The 12,979-nt window shown below is 40.0% G+C and overlaps 1 protein-coding gene across 5 annotated transcripts in view; it reads right to left on the bottom strand.

The window, feature by feature from the left end:
- SHANK2 (SH3 and multiple ankyrin repeat domains 2) overlaps positions 1 to 12,979 on the bottom strand; it is a 272,609-nt gene that overhangs the window by 230,639 nt on the left and 28,991 nt on the right. For all 5 annotated transcript variants that reach the window (XM_017733032.1, XM_017733033.1, XM_017733036.1 and 2 more), the window contains 7 exons: positions 10,544 to 10,747; positions 8,863 to 8,934; positions 8,635 to 8,743; positions 8,227 to 8,378; positions 7,263 to 7,430; positions 5,053 to 5,169; positions 1,610 to 1,687 (listed from right to left, as the gene is read on the bottom strand). In XM_017733032.1, coding sequence (XP_017588521.1) covers positions 1,610 to 1,687; positions 5,053 to 5,169; positions 7,263 to 7,430; positions 8,227 to 8,378; positions 8,635 to 8,743; positions 8,863 to 8,934; positions 10,544 to 10,747 — 900 coding nt within the window. The remainder of the gene's footprint in view (positions 1 to 1,609; positions 1,688 to 5,052; positions 5,170 to 7,262; positions 7,431 to 8,226; positions 8,379 to 8,634; positions 8,744 to 8,862; positions 8,935 to 10,543; positions 10,748 to 12,979) is intronic.

Genomic DNA, 12,979 nt, shown 5'->3' with positions numbered 1-12,979 from the left:
TACACCTTTTTCTGTTCTAAGAGAAAGAACAAGAATGTTGGAGCAGTCAGCACGAAGAAGAAGACAAATGCAAAACTCTTCTGTGGGACATTTACCCTCTCTCCCTAAAATCCTAAACCAAAAAGGAAAGTTAACCTCAAAGGCATCAAGTAACAAAATAATCTAATCCAAGAGATTACCCTGGAACACATCCCTCCCATAATTAGGGTTTTCTCTAGCTCCATTTTTTGATCACTTCATAATTCTGAGGTGCAGACATAAGTATTAGCCAGACCTTAGTGAACTGGTGCTTAGCATGTATTTAGATGGCAAATTATTAGCAGTCTGAAGATGGTGCCTAAAATTAAATTATTAATGCACCGTTTCCCCAATTTGGGGAAAATGGTCCCAAAAGTAAACAATGATCTGGCTGGGATTTGCAAGCAGAACTCTTAAGCTCTTCAGATGCACAACCTCAGGCCCAGAAAACCTTCAAAATATGGAGGGAATCAAACTGATACCGAAATATTTGGCTGAGGTTTTTTTGAAAGCCCTGTAACTACACATAAACTTGGAGGAGTTAACTCAGAGACCCACAGGGATACAGCTAAAGTTCCAACTGTTTCACTTGTCAAAGCATTCTTCCTTGAATCCTCTGCCAGCATTATCCAAAGTGGGTCAAGGCGGTAATGGGGAAGACACACCAAGGAAAGATAAATCAGGATTTCTTTTAGTTGAAAAACTCCTTGGTTTGGGAGAACAGCCCCCTTCTGTTTCACCACAGGGCAGGTCCTTTTAATGGCACTGTGCCATCATTCTTCCAGAAGCACTGATTTTTGTAACTTGAAAAAATTCTTCTGGTTTGGTTTGGTTTGTTTTTTAAATATTACAGTTTCCATCCCTATTTCTCACATGTCACTTTGCATCAGGAATGTTTCTCTGACATCCTGGCTAATTAAGCCTGCTTCAGAAATAAGGGCTTGAGGTTGTCAGCCATACCCGACAACCCTTCGGACAAACAATTCTCTTCCATTTGGATTTTTAATTAAGCTTACTGAAAGTGCTTCCGTATCAGAAAATGGGGACAAACCTTTGACTACTCCAAAGAAAGATTTCCATTTTCTTTTGGAGATAACAGATGACAGTTTCAACCTCAAAGTCTGGCAGTGCATTAAGTCATCCCTAAAACTTAGCCCAGCTCTTTGGCCTCACATCCAAGGAAGGAAGAGCTTCTTTTTGGCTAAATCAAGAGAGGCCAAGCAAACCAAAGTGCCCAGACAATCCTCAGATCACTCTTACATGGATCTTGGATCTGTTTTACATGGGACTGGAGATCAGCACAGAGCAAGGTACATCTGACTGCAGAACACCAAGGATTTCATCTTTTGCCACCAACAGCTCATGGAATTCTCAAACTCATTAACAGTGTCACCAGACCAGCTAAGAGGGTGTTTTCCTCTCATTCCTAATTATTCCAGGATGTCCTCACTTAATGAATTAGCTAAAAGCCAAAGTTTTCACTCACTCCACACCTGTGCTCAGCCATGTACAGTGTGACTTCTTCCCAAAACCAAGTTCATGTGAGATTTTCTTCCCAATATTTCAGGGGGAAGAGGTATTTCCTTTTTACCTGAAATGGAGACTGGCTGTTGTAATTCTTTATCTCCTTGTTGGCTCCCCGGAACAGCAGCACCCTTGCACAGCTCTCCTGAAAATGATGGAAAAGGAAACTTGTTCATAAGGATCCTCAGGCACTAAAGAGACTGTGACTGCCAAGAGTTATGAGGTGTTTGGTCTATATTTTCACGACTAAAAAATAAACAAAATAAATGATCTGAGAATTTAAATTGTTAAAGTAGCATTTTAAAAATGACAGGGCTTCAGGTGCTTTGCAGTGTATGAGAAACTATAGGCAAGCGTAAGAAAAACCATGCAGGAATTTTTTTCAAAATACCTTATTAAATTTTTAAACTGACGAAGTTCCATACTTGACAAATCAGATTTTGCAGAAATTTAACTCCCCTATAGGAGTTTTCCCTATTTTGGAGGAAAAGCAGTACTGTTCACAGTACTGGGATGAATTATATCCTTTCCTCCTGCTAAAAATTAAACAAGGCAGTTTTACCACTTACTTTGTTGGGTTGGTTTTTTTTCCAGCCTATCCTCAATATTAAATGTATGATTTTTGTTTTAATACACACAAAATTTTTGATCTGTCTGTACACATTGCATTGACCAGACTTATTGTCTCTCTTTTCCCCTAGAAAATGCTAGTGGTTACAGCACAAGGAGGAAAATTGGGCTTCAGACCCTCTAAACTGAGAAAATCTGCAAAGGAAATCCCTTAAAAACAATTTACTTTGGCCAATACAGTGCATTGCTTGAATCACTGCTCTCCATGGTTGTTAAATATGACTGACCACAGTCTGGTACAAATTCTCAGAGGTTCTGAGTGGATTCCCAGAATTTTTGATGATTTCTGTACGGACTCTGTTTCCTACCTGCCATCTTCTAATATTCATCTTAGGGTCTTGTGCAAACCAATTCACATTTTAAAAGGGTTTTATATTTCCTCAACAGAAATATTAATTTTGTTGTGCTTTCTGGGTTGTCTTGACATGTTGTGCTACAGAGTTGTACCTAATGAGGTATTTGGATGTGCTACCTTTCACTTTGAACAGTAAATTTACAGTCAGAGAAGACAAATTGCATAATTTAGGTATTTCAGTGCCAGAAACAAACCTTATTTACTAGACTCTGAGTCACAGGTTAATTTGCAGAAATTATGATTGAAAATCATTTCTATCATTGTGTTTTCTAATTTGCCACAGTGGATTCTTGGTCCCATGAAGTCTCCCCATCACAGGGCCGCCCTAAGTGTATCTGGAAAGGAGGTTATCCTACCTTTTCCTCAACTGAAAAAACCAGAATGGATCAAGACAATTATGTCTTAGATTATAATTTTTAATGATCTAGAGTTAACTGAAATAGTCTCATTTGCTTGCACTGCAATCTGCACCTTAGGTGTGTTCTCTCTATCCCTAAACAACTGATCAGTGTCCAATTTTAATCAAGAACTTGAGGATATAAACAATTATATTGAAAAATATACTGTATTTATTGGGTGATCATTCATTGGGTTATCAGAATAAATCATCCAACATTACAACACCAAAAGAACTATACATTTAAAAACTCTCTACAAATTTAACTGAGCTGTCTGCAGTGTAACAAAGGGATTTATTAGCTAAATGGTTTAGATTAGAAAAGTTTTGCCAAAAGCTGTCAAAGAGTTGTTCAACATAAAAAAGAAATCCAAGGGAATTTATTTGGATTAAGTACTGCATTTGTTTGTTTATTGATTTTCTTTTTTCAAAACAAACAGAAGCACTCTTAACTTCACCCTCACTCCTTTTTGTTTCCTCCCCATCTGTCAGATTATATTCAATTTTAATACTACAACAGCTTTCATCTCAGATCCAATCCTCCCAGTGAAAAACGGCACATTTCATCCCAGCAAAAGGCAGAGTTACTGCATGGCCATGGAATAATTCCAAAACCAAGAGCTTGTTCAGATCAGGACTTTGCTGACATCCAGGAGAACAAACTTGCCAACTTCAGAAAGTAACCCAAGAAAATTCCCCAGGGAAGACTGGAAGGGAAGATCAAATGGGTAACGACTCCATCTACAGGAACCTGGAGGTAACAAGGATGCTGCCGTCCTTCCCATCCTCTCCAGCTGGAAAAGGCAGCCCCGTTCCTCCCACAGGAACCAAGCACAACTTCCCATTAAAAAACCACTGGCAAAAATCAGCACAGGTTAAAGTTCACAGCACCCCGAGGAAAGCCTTGTATTTCCACATGCACCGGATGAAGGAAAAAAGAAGGACGACGGTGCAGGCAGAGGATGATAAAGTTCCATCACAAAGCCAAGCTTAGAGGCTGTGTAAGTATTTGCAAATTTGTAGCTGCAGTTTCAATTAGAGTCTCTCAGTCTCCTACAGAATAACTTCGTCCACTGAAGTCAGGAAAACACAGCTCTACATGAAACACACTGTCATTCTACAGGATTATTCTAATTCCCACCTCATGCTGCATAACCTTTGCTAAAAGTGTATGGTCTTGAAAAATGCCAGATTATCCCCAAAATTCTTTTTTTTTTCTTTTTTAAAAAGCTGAGGGGGTATTTTAGACTTAATTGAGGAATCATGACGAGACTTTAGAAAAAAATTAAGATGGTAGTTAATTAAGAAGCAGATGCTTTAACAGATGTTTCACTGTTTACAGTCACATCTGATGCTTTCCAAATTCACTGTAATATTTTATGTACTGAATTTTAATATAGTTGTAAAACTCATTCCCTCCCCATCCCATCCCTGCAAAGAGAGTATAAAATGCTATCAAATCAAAAGGTTCTATTACTTGTAAACGACTACACAAGTTGTAAACAGCAAAGAATCCAGTATCTTCTGTATAGAGATATTTCCACAGTATTTTACAACTCTTTCTTATTTAATTCTAAATTAAATTATAGAATAACAGCAATAAATGCTGTACAGGAAACATATTTAGATATGAATCAAACCCAAAAAAAGCTGGTAGAGCATAATGTTTTATTTTCTAATTAATACCCATACCCTTGCTACCTACAATGAGCAGCCCTATTTGTAATCAGTGAATGAACCACCAGTAAAATAGTTTTTATTATCTTCTTTCCAGTTATAAGACCACTTTTTAAAACCTGAAGCACTTCATTGCATATAAAATAATGTAGGGATAGGATGAAGGGGAAAGGCTTCAAATTGAAAGAGAGCAGATTTAGAGCAGATAGTGGGAAAAAATTCCTCCCTGAGAGGGTGGTGAGGCCCTGGGGAAGTTGTGGATGGCCCATCCCTGGAATGTTCAAGGCTAGGCTGGACGGGGATTGGAGCAGTGTGGTGTAGTGGAAGGGGATTGGAACTGGAAGATCTTCAAGTTCCCTTGCATCCCGTGGTTCTGTGAGCTCTCAGCTCCTGCTGGGGACATTTCTGTCCCTGCAGGGGGCCAGCAGGGCTCGCTGGCAGGGGCTCTCACCTGGTTGTAGAGGGCACAGATGTGCAGGGCCGTGTTCCCCGAGGCGTTCTGCGCACACATGTCAGCGCCGTAGAACAGGAGGTGCTCCAGGTGTTGGACGTGTCCGTACCTGCAAGCCTGGGCAGGGATGCATCAATATTTTGGTTATTACACAACCTAGGCAAGAGCTCCAGGGAAAGATTTTTAGCGGAGGAGGTGCTGTTTCTACTGAGGGTCTAATTTTTAGAACCACGCCTGGTTCTCTGATGGGAGCACAAACACCCAGATGTGCATTCCTTCACCAGCTCCCATGTGGGCACTGCAGGTACAGCAATCCTGTGCTTGAGTTTAAATATCTGCTTGTTTGGGGAAGGGCAGCTTAAGGGATCAAGAAAATACTGCCTTTGGAGCTTTTTATCCACTGATGTTCATGTCTCAAATGTGACAAGTTTTTTGTCCTGCTACTCTCCGGAACACTGCCCACCAGATGGCACTGATCAGATTGCCAGAGCTTTTTCCCAAACTGGTTACATGTCTTAGAAGGAAAATCTGGCCAAAATCCAAGTAAATCTTCTTGGTTCTGTGATGTCAAGCAGACACACAGCATACACAGGGCACTGCTCCAAAAGAGGGAGAAATCTTCAAGAGTTACTTTATCTGTCACACAAATAAAAGGTTAGACCCTAGATTTTTGGAAATAAGCCTCTATGAATAAGATTCATAGAAATTAGAGACTTCCCTGATTAGCAAATAAGCTTGAGAAAAAGCACAGCAATTCTAGTCCTCAGCCTCTTTTACTTGACTTCCTTCTTCTCTGTGGCTCACTGACCAAGCATCTCCCAATTTCTAATGTTTTTAAATTTGTGTTATCTCAGATCAGCATCATTCCTATAACAATCAGAATTTAAGGTAAGAGATACAGGTATAAAAATCCATTCAGTCTGTCTGAGGTACCTCATTACTCCTGAATTAAGTGGGAGGTACGGACTGACACACCTGGCTTGGATCTACAATTCGGAAGAGAAAAATTAAGTGGATGCTCAGTGCCCAAATTAAATCCCCATCCTTCTTAATTCATTGAGGAATGCTTGAATTATTGATTAGTCAAAACAGATTGCTCCTAATCCCAACGTAAACATTGATTTATTTAGGATTACAACCAACACAGGGGGGTTGGAAAGCTCTATTTCATTATGAGAAATAATAACCTTATGTGTATGAGGCTGGGGTTTAAAAAGAGGGACATTTTCTCTGTATTTTCAGGGAGTCCAGATGGGGTAATACTTTGATCTAGACAATCCATTTCCTCCACATCTTCAGAAAATATGGTAACAAATAATTCCTTTCTTTTCCCCTACTCTAGAGATGGATCCAAACAACCTCGAGCTGGCCACACTTAGGGAAAAAGCTCAGATTCCTGCCCAAACCTGGGTGCCAAAGCTACCTCCCATTTCTTTCAAAGAAAAGAAGAAAAAATCTGTGTACTAAAGAATTTAGTGCACAGAAAATAAAGTGAGCCAAGATGACCTAGGCAGGCCTGTAAGGTTGATTACTTGTATCTTTAATTATCTCATAAACGAACTGGGCAGTTCCACTTTTTGTAACTATCCAAACTCATCTGTCCAGAGAAATGACAAAGTAGCTGCCATGACATTGGGACTGTTAGAATTGCTAAACTTTGTGTATTACTGAGTTTATAACTATGCAAAGGGAAATTAATAAAGCATTTTTACACAACTGCTGGATAATATTCAGGCGTTTCTGGAGAGGACAATGAGAGGCTGATTGATCCCAGCAGCAGGATCCTGAGCCCAAATCTTCCTGTAAAGTTCAGCAGAGACAAAGGGGAAAGCACCCTGACAAACACACAAGAAGCATTACCAAGGACACTGACACTGGCATCTAACAAAAAGAATGAGCAACATTTTCCTACTGAAGTGCCCCAAACAGGATGCTAAACTTCCAACAGTCCACAACATAAATACAAGCAGTGCAATTTCTCCAGCAAAATCCACAGTAACCAGAGGATTTCAAAGTTACAGAACACCACTGGAACAGTTTTCTACTTCTAAGTCACCACAGATGGAAACAAAGTGAATAAATAAAAGGAAGTAGGAAAAGCAAATAGAAAAAGGAAGAAATTTCATACTTGAATGTGCAGGGTCTTCAAAACAGCATTTAACCCTAGAACAACCATGGCACATTTCCTCATAAAAGCAAATCTTTCCTACCTGATGGATTTCTTGCCATCCATTTTCATCCTTGCAGCTGACTGTAGCATGTTCATGGAGTAAGAGCTCACAGCAGAAAGGGTCCCCTCCCACCACGGCCGTGTGGTACAGCGGGGTCAGGCCACAGCTGTCCTTGTAGTTGGGAGATGCTCCCAGCTCTAAAAGGGTCTGAAAGCAATCACAGACTGTGAAAAATAGATTTGGAGGGACTTCCACCTAGAAAGGGTCTTTACATGAAAAAATACCTGAAAAAGTATTTGCAAGGTTGATACTTGACATAACATTTTTTGCTCACTTATTTATCAGCTGATAAGAGTGGGCCACGGCACAGACTAAGAAAGAAATAACCTTGGAAGAGCTAGGATCTAAAGGAATCTATGGGGATAGCACAGAAAGAAGCAGTGGCAATGTCCAGTTTCCATCCTCTCACTAGGTTCAGAAATGTCAGCTCTGAAAATGCTGCATCGCCTTTGCAATGCATTCACCTCTTCAGTTCCAAGGTGCTTTATCAAAAATGTCATGCAATTTGAGTATCTGTCAAAAGGGAATAAGCAAAGCCATAAACCTAAGACTTAATCTAGACCATCAGTGTGATTTAAGAACAGCTGTTAAAATACAAAAGAAAACAGAAGAGACTGTGTTAAGGTGAAATGTGCAATCCATGCCACTGGAAGCTGCTTTCAAAGAGGTAAGTGACAATAATGCTATTCCTATTTCCTCGGACAGATCTCAGTGTATCACTGAATAAGCTTAAATTTCACCACTTTTCTTCCTACCAGAAAAAGATAAATCGGAAATTAAAAGGCCCTTTATTGAAAGCAAATGCTAAGATTCGAAAGCCACAAGAAAGTACTAGAACATCTTAAAGGATCCATGGAGAACAATACATTAATTAACTGGAAACAGTGTCCTTTCTGCATTTTTTTAATAAGATAATATATAATTTGCTCCTGAAAGCACTTACCTTGAGGGCTACTTGGTTCTTGGCTCTGGCTGCTTTGTGCAGAGCTGTCATTCCGTCTTTGGCTCTGAAATCTAAATGTGCTCCTCCATTTTTCAGAGCTTTTATCACTTCTACTGTATTGTCAAGCTGAGCTGCCAAAGATAGGGGTGTTTCTAAGGAAGAGAATAGGATGTACTTGAAAAAGGTGAGAAAAATTATAAAATAAAGTTAAGTTAATTTAGAAAATAATATTAAAAATACTGTTCAGTGAAAATCATAAATGATCAGTTATCTCCTTTGGACAGCAAAACCCTACAGATTCCATTAGCCCAGGGTTGTGAAGGAATGTGTGAGATTCATCCTGTTACTGAATTTAAGTTTAACTAACTCAAGGTACACCTTTATGCTGCTTAGTTTTATTGTTCTGACCTCCGCTTTCTAAGTCATGATAGTTTGGGTCCAGTCCTCGGTCCAACATCTTGGTCATTTTTTCCACAGAGAGATGGTGGACATGATCCATAAATTTTCTCAAATTGGCCTGAAACAAAGAGCGACAAATGAATCATCCTCTGATTTCCAAAATAACATTTTGACTAAAAATGAAGCTTTCTGTCAACTGATGTCAACACCCACTGGAGGTAATCGCTAACTCGATACCTTGGTGTGAAGCTTGGCCAGCTGCTTTTCATCGAGGTTGAACTGTTTGTACACTCTTTTCTTGTAGCGAAACTGAGGGAGAAGAGGAAGAAGAAATTTTAAAACTTGAAAACTTAAACCTCATAATACAATTTTCTGACCTTACCAGGAAGTATCATCCATGGTGATCTGGATTTAGGCAAAATTTTTTAAAATTTTAGAAATAGGCTCAGTATTTCATATACTTTTACATCATTTAAGCAAAATTCTTATCTTGTGCGAATACACGGAAAACAGTGGAGGTGTGTGGGAAATGAGATCAGCCTCTAGAATCTGGAGAAATAAGCAAGAATTACACTGAAAAGAGCTTTTCCCCAAGGATTTCTGTGCACTTTCATTTATAGTCTCAGGCGGAAAGAGCTGGGAAGGTACGTTAAATAAAAAAATATATATTTCAAAATTGCGGCTTAGCATTTCTGAAACATGAAAACAAAAAAAAAGGATACCTGAAAATCCCTTACTCAAAGCAGGAGGAACTTCCACATGGGAAAGTTCTCCTAATATTGGTTTTGTGAATGAGGTTCTGAGGACTGCCTCTTTTTTTGGCTGAAACTCACTCACATTTTCTCCTGAGCAGCTTGGGTGCAGTAGGAAGACCTGTAGCAAAAATCATGGGGGTTTCCACAGCTACAATTTACCATTATCTCACAGTCCCATGCAGAATTCCAGGAATGCAGCCTGTCTGTTGGACGAGGGACTGCGCTGAATGAGGCTTTAACACCAGCTTTTCACAAGATCACTTTTAACACCTCAATTGCTGCAGTCAACACTCACAAAAAATGACAGAAACAAAATACAGTGGCTGTTTAATTTCCTTACAGCTGTAATATGGACATCAGTGACTGAAACTCTGAAATAATCTCCTAGAAAAGGGAAAACCTGAAGCTTTGTCAGGACCCTGGTTCTTTTCTCTTGGATTTGTGTTACAGTGAAGTCTACCAAGTGCACATTATTAATGGTTGATGTGCCACCATACAGGCAATACCAAAATTAATTCAATGCCAGTTTCATGCCCCAGTTTGCTGCTATATTGTGTGATCTGGCTCTGCTCCAATTTTGTCCAGTGCCATAAAAGTCCTGCCCAGCTTATCCCCAGCTGTGGGGCCTCTGCAGAAGCAACAGAGAGGGAGGAAATCCCAGTACACAACCTCTCCTCCCTTACTGCTTTTCCAGGAGACAGACAGAGGCAATCTGTGCACTCTGAAGGATGGCACAGAGGGAACTAGGATGGGGGTTAAAAAAGGCTTCACTGGGACAGAAAGATCTCTTTGGGAGAAAGCACAGGCTGGTTATCCAGCAACTGCTACACCACTGTTGCAAACCTAATCATGGGTCCAACAGCTTCACCTAGAACCTCACATTTCTGTATTAAATCACAGAATTAGATACATGTCCTGTGTCCTCAGCAGAGGAAAACTCCAAAATCCACTGTCTCAGAAGGGCTGACTCTTTGCAACCTTTTGGGGATGGACCAGCTCCACAAGCAGGGAATGACAGCACTTCTGTGAGCAAGGGTTCAAGCTCAGGCTTGCTGATAACCATATCCCAAATGCAATGCAGGTGCATGCAGACACCTCAAATACAGCTTTCTGTACAGTTTGTATCAGAACAGAAATGCTTCAGATGTTAGATCTAAAAATACCTCGAGTGAAGGAACTCCTTTATTTACTGGCTGCGGGTATTCCCTCAGAAGTCGCTCCTCATCCAAAAACTTCCCATCTCTCCCATTGCTTGCAGGCTGGAACAGTCCATAATTCAGCACATCTTTCAAACTCTGGTTCAAAGTGCACAAAATCCGCTGTTTTGCAACCCACACTGAAGCTTCTGGGTTAAATCTAATGCATTTCTGCCAAGAGAAATTATTTTAAGAAACCCGATTAGCAAATGAAACATTTAAAGAGCATCTTACATTCTAAAATTTACAAATGCCACTAATAATTAGGAATATACACAGCAAATCTACAAATTCCATGACAAAACATCGCTCAACAAGAATTCTGTTTCAGATGTGTAGTGATAATATCTAATGCACAAGCACTGTGGAAACACAGGACATTTCAACTCCTTCCACAAACATCAGGGAACACACACATCCTTCTTCAGAGAGAGAGCACCTTCATGGAAAACCTGTTCCAAAAGCCAGGTAAAAGGGATGTTACAAGATGTTTAACTACCCACTTGATTCTTGGCTGTTCTAATACTTGTTAGATCCACAAGAATTTCATATTCAGGCAAGAATTCTACTTCTCTTTTAGCCACATTTATCTCAGGGTAAGTTTATGGGAGGAATGATACAACGGGAAGCAAATGACCTGAAAACTTTGACAAACCTTCCCAGTTCTCCGCTTCTTACCAAGCTGGAATTCAGGGATTTGAGGAATTTAGGGATTTTGCCTACACTGCAGTCACTGGTTGCAAGGCACCAGCAGATGGCAATACCTAGAAAGCAATTTGGTGGCTCTGATGTGCATCCTGAACACACCACGCTGCTTCTGCTTTAATCCTTTAGAGTCTTCAGTATAAAATAAGCTGTCAGACTTTGTCACAAGAAAGGCTGGCTAGGAAGCAGCTTTCATTTCCCTTACTTATTTTATATTTCAAGATGTTTTGTGAAAAGTTTTGGGGGGGTTTATATGTTGAAGGGACACAAAGTAGATTATAACAAGTATTTTCCTCCCCAAACATCCCAGTAGTTACAGTATAAGCAGCAGCAAGGGCAACCTGCTTGAAATCCCTGTGTTCCTTCTGAACCTCGCTTGCCCTGTGACTCCTACATGGATTCCAACTTCAATACAAGATTCAGACTCAAACATCAACACTTTTCAGCAAAACTGTCAGCTACGAGGTGTGTAATGAGCTTAACTTCTAACATTTTCCACACATTATCCACACATCCTGAAAGACTACAAGAAGTGTTATTCAAATGGGAAGATAATTTTGAAATTACATGTATTTTTATCTCCAAGGAAAGTCCTTCTTACCTGAAACAAACTAATTTTGGACTTGCATGACACTGTTTTGATTTTAAAAATACAAAGCAGTTACTTCTGATCCCAGTTTAATTAAATCTGCTGGCTTTTAATGCACCTGGAGAATCCAACATGTTCAATTTTGTTCAGTCTGTTCCTGTGTTCTCTCTGTTCTTGATGGCATGCAAATATTTCACAAACTAATTTAGTGAGAGCTCCAGCTCTTCTACCAATTCGTAAGAAACAAAAATGGCCTTACTGTAAAAAATGCTGATCCCATTAGCAATTTAGAATGATCAGTCACATAAAAAGTAAATCGATAACTGGATAATTTTTTGCTACCAAAATGTTTCAGACTGAGCAAAGTGAAACTAGTGAGAAAAGTGATTATTTATGCTTTCCATGAAGCCAGGCAGGATAGAAGTGGAGCTGTTACCACTCTCTCAGAGGCAGGTGCTGACCAAGAGGATAAAAAGGAGCACTGAGATGCTGCATAAGGTGCATTTTCCATCAGCCTGTCCCTGGAAGAACTCCACTGTGCTGCTTCTGTGTCCTCCTGGCAGCCCTCCAGGCAGGGAGCACCACAGCCACCCCCTCTATCCTGCAGACAAATCATTACTTACTGCCACACTCCGTACCCTGAGGAAACATCAGCTGAATCACAGCAGGACCTACACACAGGCTGCTCCAGTTATGAAATAAGGAACAATTCATTAGGCACACATGGCGTGGTGACCACAAGGAAAGGAAGCAGCAGCAGAGTCAAAAAAAATGGACAACTTTTTTGAATCTTCAACGACAAGAAAAAAAAATTTAAATAACAGGGATAGTTTAGTGACAAAGAACTACAGAAACACATGAAACAAAGATGTTTTGCACTGACAGATACATTCACTGGAAAAAACCACAACAGTTCTTTCAAAGAACAGCCAAAAAACCAGCCCTGAGTGGCTCAAAGTCACTGTCAAAACCACACCAAGCCCCTCAAAATGCAAGTGTAGCAGTAAGACAGCACGTCAGCACTGGCTGCTGAGATGCAAGGCCTGTGTTTGGGATGTGAAAGCTCCTCGGATCACAGGAGACACGGTCAATTATTATCTTGCATTCCT

This window comes from Corvus brachyrhynchos, unplaced genomic scaffold (genome assembly GCF_000691975.1).
Source record: "Corvus brachyrhynchos isolate BGI_N302 unplaced genomic scaffold, ASM69197v1 scaffold315, whole genome shotgun sequence".
NCBI classification, from domain to species: domain Eukaryota; kingdom Metazoa; phylum Chordata; class Aves; order Passeriformes; family Corvidae; genus Corvus; species Corvus brachyrhynchos.
The sequence above is the reverse complement of the archived record's forward strand: the minus strand, read 5'-3'. Positions and strand labels throughout refer to the sequence as shown.